Here is a 7,550-nt window from a genome sequence, read left to right as displayed (position 1 = left end):
CTTTAATATATGAGTGTAATCATAAGTGCATCGAAGGTTTCTTTAATTTTGTTATCATGGTAAATTACAATAAACAATTTTTAAATGAGTGTTGATGACTTATTTTTTGTTGTTGCTAGAGTAGCACTAATTCTTCTCATTTGCTTCTTATCTACCCTCACTACAATTTAACTTCCTTTAGATTGCATGCAACAAACCGAAGTCACCTTTGTCATGCTACTTGGACTCCACAACATTTACTAAGAAATAAGCAAGCTTGCTCACACATAATATGAGATTAATGGAAAGTGCAAGTCAATTGACTTGCATAAGTGGATTTGGGATAAAGTTAATGGTGGGGTGTGTAGAATGGGCAATATTTACTTCCATTTCACCTTGCACATGACTAGGGAAAATTATGAGTGCACTCTATTAACTTTGGGAAGCTACATGTTGTGGCAATCAATATTGGTTTAGAAGGTTCTATGTGTGCGATCCTCGTCTTCTAGCCGCATTATACCAGCACAATGTAGCTACACATGCCCTAAAGTCACAACCTATGAGTCAATACTCTCTCCCTATATTGAGTCAATAAACATGCATGCATCATCAATCTAAATGTAAAATATTCCCATCATGTGCAAGTGAAAGATTTGCAATGGGGGGACCACAACCAACTACTTGCAGGTTGACAAGCCATGCACAACTTGACTCTTTTGGGGATTTAATGGGAGATAAAATACATTTCAAGTGAGTGAATTAAGGAAGTACCAATGTCTCTTGGACACTTCAGTATGGGTAAGTAAATGGGGCAATCTTCAATCCTCTCATGTTTAGTGAGTACTCATTTAACTTGACAGAGTTCCCCTCTATTTGAAATTCAAGTCGATGAGCTTGGCCACATGTCCAAAAACTTGACTCTATGAACTTGCTCAAGTCAAATTGACTTGCACATGACTTGGCTCCAAGAAATACATGCCAAAACAAGCTGGATAGAGTTAATTACTCAGCAAGCTCAAATTTATAATTTTCCTTTCAACGAAAATTTGATTGATAGAGTACTTGATTAATTGCATATACAAGAGATTGACTATCCTCGTCAATATGTTCCACACATTTTTATCCCTCTGAGTACTTAATTAATTGCATATACACGAGATCGACTATACTCGTCACTATGTTCCACACATTTTTATCCCTTTACTTCCACACATTTTTATCCCTCTGAGTAAAGGGATCAACATCCGAAACCCAAGAGTGCATCTCATGATATCACATAACCCACACAAAAGCAATGGCTGCCCATGATACCCCTACGCAATCCCCCCTACCCCCATGATTCAACCTTGCAACTTCCTTTTTGGTGCGCCAACAACTGCCTATCCATTGAGCAATGGTTTCTTGCAAAATTTTGTAGCCCCTTTTAAAGCTAGAAAATGTTTTGGACTCTTTTTGAGCTCATGTGTCACATCACGATGTTAATGATGCAAGGGCTATTGCTTTTGGCATGTGTTACCACTTTACATGTCAATTGCAGATGTCACTTCAAAATACACACATTTCTCTAGCATCGATTCCATCAAATTTAGCAAACAAATCTCTATGGAACATAGTGAGGAGGGCCTAATTACCATGTACATGGCATGAGCTCACTAGAGGGCTTGAAAGCTAATAAGTAATCACACATGTCCTTTGATGTGATCACGACGTATGTAGTTTAGTTTACATAATTATCAAAGGGTGAGACACTCCTTTTCCTTTCTCTCATACGCCAATATGAGGTACTTGAAGTATTGATAGTCATGCATCAATTTTTAGAAGTACGCTTAAGTTGCCTTCACTAGTATATGAGCCATGTCACACCCAGTGACAACAAGGCCTAACTGGCTTAAGGGATATCACCTTAATCTTAGAGTCGCACCACTCCGCCCCAAAATATAGTGGAAGAGAAAGAGACAAAAGCAGTTGTATGCTCAGTGTCAAAGACACTTCTTTGATTGGTTTTCGGAAACCTTTTGTTGCATTGTCCACTAATGAAACACGACAACCTTGCTAAAGTTGCCTTACCACTTGGTTTTATTTAAGTTGACAAGGGAAGTGAAGGTGTAAGAAAACCCCACTCCTCGTGCTTGCACTGAGTGCGATTGCAAGATTGTGGGGTCTCCGTCCCTCCACTGGGCCCGGGTGTGATCGAGCTCTAACAATGTACTCGCGCCAGTAGAAATGGAACAAAATCCAAAAGGTGGACCGCTATTTGTAAAATGCTCCTACATAATACAGTTAACCCCCTATCATACGCCCCTGCGTTCTTATTGTTCTGAATGATTATTTTACAGTTTTACAATTGGAACAAAACGCCATGGGTATTATGGAAAAAGATTAAGTATTCACATTATTCATTCACTAGGTAATCCTTGATTCGCTAATTAGCCTGTCTGGAGTTCGCCTGGCATCGTAAACCGGAAGATCCCGGCGGTAGAGACCCATGCCACCGACAGCTGGCCCGCCAGCCAAACTCGTTTCTATCTCGAATAGATCCGAGCTGGAATCACTATCGTACAGGAAATCCTCTTTAGCCTGGCAATAAGCAGGTTTATTAACCGCGCCAATCAAGTTGGAGGGTTGCTTTGCTGGTAATGACCTCACCGTAGCAGGGGTTGGATTCGAAGAGAAGCTGCTAAGTTTGGCAGAGCTGCTATATTTATCCAGGTAGCCGCCATTGAAGCTGCTCACGTAATTAGTGTCGCCATTGCTGAGCGGGTCCTTGATCACATGGGGATGACGACTGAACTGTGAGTGCTTCCTGTGCGTCGCTGCTAATTGATGATCTCGCACGACCCTGAGCAGTCTCTCAGCCAGCTCGATGTCCTCGTCCTCCTCTCGCCATTTCCGCCGCTCGTCCTGATCTCTCATTAACTTCGCAAATTCTGCTATTTTCGGTGACGCTTCTCTAGAGTTGGCGAGTGATGCCGCATTAATGCTGCGCTGATTTGGATAGCTGTGTGGGGGGTGGTAGGTGTGATTAATCGGGTGCTGAAAGTTAGCGACGTGATTATGCTTCTCTTCGACGGAGAGATTAAGGGGCTGATTAGAGGTGGCCGTATGCTTGTTCCGGCTGAGGAAGGGGAGCTTGAAAGAGTTGGAGCTGCCATGGCGTCGACTGCCGGAGAGGGAGGCATTGTGAGAGAAGATCTGGGGGTTATCGAGCGAGGAGGGCCATGCTGAGTTGTTATGGAGGCGACCCGAGGGGGGTGTGGCGGCCGAATTCTTAGAGTAGGTGGCGGCGTGGGGTGGTGACCGGGCGGCGGCGGAAGAGACGTCAGGGGCGGAGCGGGCGCCGGGCGACACGGGCGACGCCACAGCTTGGCCGCGCCGCCGGACCAGCAACGGCGACACCTCGGGCGCAGCGGACGTCGACGCGGAGGAGGAGAAAGCGCGCAGAAACCGCCCGCCCGGAGAGGGTGGTTTTCCGGCGTGGCCGGGCAGGTGGAGGGCGGCGCCGAAAAACTTCTTAGCACCAGGGCTGCGAGCGGGGGGCGGCGGCGTATGCTCAGGGGCGGGGGCGGTCCGGTGCACGGCCGAGTGGAGACTTGGGCTCGTGGGGGGTTTGGAGGAGCTGGTGGAGTTGGATTGCGGCGTTTTGAGGGTAGTATGATCGGCGGAGAGACGGAAGCGGGCCAAGAAGCTAGCGATGCGGCTGGATGGGGAGGCCGGTTGGGCACGGGCGTGGGGTCGGTTTTTGGCTGCCTTGGGGGGGGGCGGGGGTGGCGGCGGGTCTACCTCGCTGAGGCTACTGGCGGTGGAAGTTCGGGGGGAGGTAAACTCGCTGCTCTCCACGCGGCGACGCGCCGGGGCAGCTGCTCGATACTGCGCCTGCTGCCACGTCTTCTCGGTCGGCTCGGGGGCGCTGCTGCGCCATGTAAGCTTATTGACCGCATTAGGACCGGGACCGGGACCAGGACCAGGACCAGGACTAGGACTATTCTTGATAGAAGGATGGCGTCGTTTGCTGGGATCGAACTCCACCAAGGGGCTGAGCGGCAGATCGCCGCCCACTTCGCCGGCAAGGTCGACGTCGTCCTCCATTAATCCATCCCCGCAGCTTCCAAAATACCTTTCTGCATCAAAGACTCCAATCTCTCCAGTCTTCAAATTCTTCTTCTTCTTCAGTACCTTAGCTGCCGTAGCCGCAGCCGCCAGTCTGGTACCCCTGCCCCTGATCCCCTCTTCCGGCTCGTCCTCCTCCCGCTCCCGCTCCCCACCTTCTACTACTTCTTCTTCTTCCTCCTCCTCCTCCTCCTCCTCCTCCTCCTCAATCCTCTCCTCCCAGACCTTCGCCCTTGCCGCCCTCCCTCGTATGCCACCCCTCCTCCCTTGCATTCTTGGTTCTGATCGGATCACCTGCTCCCCCCTATAACCCCCTCCTGCACCTCCTTTCACAAAACCGCTGCGGCCACAGATTGACGGCATTGCCTGCTGCTGCTGCTGCTTGCCTCTGCAAGGCTTTCCATATTGAGTAGCAAACAATGAGCTGAGAGAATTGATGGCAACACCACCAGTAGTGCCACGGGGGCCTTGTGCAGCTCCGATGCTTATGCTTCTGAAACGGAAATCCTCCTCCACACTTTCTTCTTGTGCCTCGGGACTCTTCAAAGGAAACTCTCGGAACTGCTTATCCCTAAATACTGCAACTTTGGCCATTCCCGGTGAGAGGAAAAGGAGCGCCAAAAAGAAAGAAATGAGAGGAGGGAAAGGGAAAGAATGGGAGTGGGAGACAAAGCCTAGTTACCAAAAGATCCCAGCAATTATGGACTAATGCACATTTCAGACGCGGCCTTTTCTGCCGTGCATTATTTGAGTAGACATTGCCGAATCCCGATCACTCCGCAAACCTTTGCTGCTCTATCACGATACAGTATATATCACAACAACAACATCACCACAAACGAATAAATGAGAGCTTAGCTGCAGTAGTTTTGTCCTTTTTGAGGTTTCTCGCAGCTCTCTCTGAGTCTCTCGTCTCTCTCTCTCTCTGTCTCTCGAAAGAAGAGAAGCCAACAGGCAACATCAGGAAACGTGAATATGGAGAGAGGTCGACATGAGGTAAACTTCAGCTCCGTGGATGGTCCACCATATGGTCTGTACTACAGTACTAGCATATCTCGATGCACAAAAAGCCTTCTTGCCTCGTTCAACCTGACAAAGGACTCTTCTGCAAAAAGCATTTCGCGCATTTAATAACAAACCTCCATATCCTCCAAGGTGCCAACTTCCAAGGGCTTCTTCCTCTCGAGTCTCACTCTCCAGAGTCGAGGCAATGACTGGAACATGCAACTCCAAACGCCTACCTACTGTGAGTCTTTCCAACAAGAAAAACGAAGAGAAGACAAGGTACGGCTGTAATATAAAGGCATCCTTCCTGGACAAGACCCCCCTCCAACCAATCAAAACGGGGCCAAGAACCCGCGGGGCCCGCCGGCCCACAAGCAAATTGCAATCAGAAGTCGGGACTCGGGCCTCTACGAAGGTGTGCCCTTTGTTGGTAGCATCTATGACCTAGATAGTAGAGTCAGTCTTGGATTCACGTTACCGTCTGCACTTCGTCTTGCGATACCTGCGTTTTCTACCGCAACAACCTCATACTCATACTATCACCGGCGAGTATACCGGATAGAATTCACATCCCCCCGGTCCCCGTGTACCCACATGATTGCTGGAACAACAACACTGCTTAAAATAGGTGGACCCGCTCAGCACTTATGAAGCATCCATGGTTCTTCATTACATGGAGAGCATATATTTGATGTACTACCCCCTTCCCTCATCTCGCAGGATATACTTGTGGCTCTCCATGAAAGAGTACCGAGTCCCCACCCAAACGACAAGAACCCGATGCATGTGCATGTCACATTAAGCTCATTAAAGTCGCTCAGAATTGACTCCATGCTGTATCGTAGTTTCCAGCGCCTACATGGACATTGGACAACTATATATTTTGCAATGCATTATCTTGGCACTTTGCAAGCACCTTTGAGCATGGATGTATGCAACACGCGGGATTGAAAAGACAGGGTCATTTGTTTGAAAGAAACTAACTAGTTTGCTACACATTTATTCGCATGAAACTGTTCAAGTGATCATCGACATACGAATAACCTAAAAGTGCTACGCTTCAATACAAATAATCACATCATCAATCGTGATAGGTTTACGCACCAACAACCCCAACGATTGAACATTTCTAGGCTCGTAATTTCGAGCCAACCACCTTTCTATCGATTTTGCATGTTGCTAACATGGTTTAAGCACGCAGGTACAAACTTTATTGATATTCCAGCATTTCATATTTCAGAATCCAACGGATATGGGCAAATGCAAAGTTAATAAGTATATTCAGGGTTTCATAATAGCTTGTAGAGTTAAGGGTTTTTCCAAATAATGTGTGATCCTAATGTTACCGAAGCTATTTTAAAAAAAAGATAGCCTACAACACCACAAGAGGTGTTGCTATTCAAAGCGACGCATAGCATCTTTCACAAATATAGCCTCAAGGTCAACCAAAACATGCATAGTTTGTGGATTACATAACAAATTACCTTTGTTTTTAGAACTATATACCCAACAAATATACATTTCACATCCTTGTCATCTAATTTTTTGTGTTGTCTCACAGATATTAATGCACAAGTTAGGCAACCAAAAAGACATTAGTGAGCAACTGAGGTCTTTTTGCATGTCAAACCTCCTATGGAGTGAGAGACTGCAATGCTTTGATGTGACACATGTTTAGTGTATAGGTTGCATACATTGTTGAGATATCGAGCTCCACTCGTGATACGCCAGGGTGACCGTTGTGCATTTATGTCACCGACGTGTTAGTTGCAGATGCGGTTGGTACACCGCCCCTGAATAATAGCTACATGATAGCTATCCTTATCTACTCTATTTCGTGGCTCAGTTAGTATGCCACCTTAGTTAGTTGAGTTTGGTTTTGAGACCCATATCTAGGGTTCTTCTAATTCTTTGTACTTGAGTTCTTTTGGCTTACACAACTAAGAAGAGGAAAACTGTTTTCAGCCTCCACCCTTGTGTGTCTTCCCCCATTGTGCAAGCAAGAAAGCTTCAAGCGAGACTCCTTCCTTCTCTCCCACAATCTTGACATGGTATCAGAGCCTTGTTCGTGGTAAGGAGCTCAAGAAAGCAAGCCAAGCTCGCGGTGGTCTAGTAAGAGGAGAAATGTTGCTTTCATTTTCTGTTTTGGGAGCAGATCTCTGCAGGTAGCACAGCCGGAAATTGCAGGAGTGCATTGTCTCAGGTTGAGACGCCCTTCGCGGTGAAGCAAGAGGGCAGTATATGCTACGGGAGAGGGCTTTAGCCCTTGGCGACCTTGTTTTTTTGATTTGAGGCCATTTCGGGGCCTGTTTTGCAGACGGAAGTTTTCTGCACGCACTCAGGAAAAGGCTCAGTTTTATGCTGTGCAGCCACTGTTCTACAGGTCGGTGAAAAGTTACTGTAGAAATTGCATCGTATGCTTGTGCGTAGAGACATTGGGAGTTACAGAATCATCCTTG

General features: G+C 47.1%; 1 protein-coding gene across 1 annotated transcript; it reads right to left on the bottom strand.

The window, feature by feature from the left end:
• Window positions 1–1,720: 1,720 nt before the first annotated feature.
• Window positions 1,721–5,555, bottom strand: LOC148025365 (uncharacterized). Its single transcript, XM_087692427.1, has 2 exons — window positions 4,249–5,555; window positions 1,721–4,152 (listed from the first exon to the last, which is right to left on the bottom strand). The coding sequence occupies exons 1-2, from the start codon at window positions 4,678–4,680 to the stop codon at window positions 2,383–2,385; spliced, it is 2,202 nt and encodes a 733-aa protein (XP_087548553.1). The 5' UTR covers window positions 4,681–5,555; the 3' UTR covers window positions 1,721–2,382.
• Window positions 5,556–7,550: the final 1,995 nt, after the last annotated feature.

This window comes from Lygodium microphyllum, chromosome 14 (assembly GCF_053477565.2).
Source record: "Lygodium microphyllum isolate KBCC chromosome 14, Lygodium_microphyllum_v1.1.10, whole genome shotgun sequence".
NCBI classification, from domain to species: Eukaryota; Viridiplantae; Streptophyta; class Polypodiopsida; order Schizaeales; family Lygodiaceae; genus Lygodium; species Lygodium microphyllum.
This window is presented reverse-complemented; position numbering and strand designations above follow the sequence as displayed.

Excerpts from the sequence above, each read along its gene's own strand:
- LOC148025365 (XM_087692427.1), bottom strand. The coding sequence starts at position 4,680 with ATGGCCAAAGTTGCAGTATTTAGGGATAAGCAGTTCCGAGAGTTTCCT. Across the intron at positions 4,153-4,248 it reads AGGAGGAAGAAGAAGAAGTA|GTACTGAAGAAGAAGAAGAA; the intron begins GTAGAAGGTGGG and ends ACGGCAGCTAAG.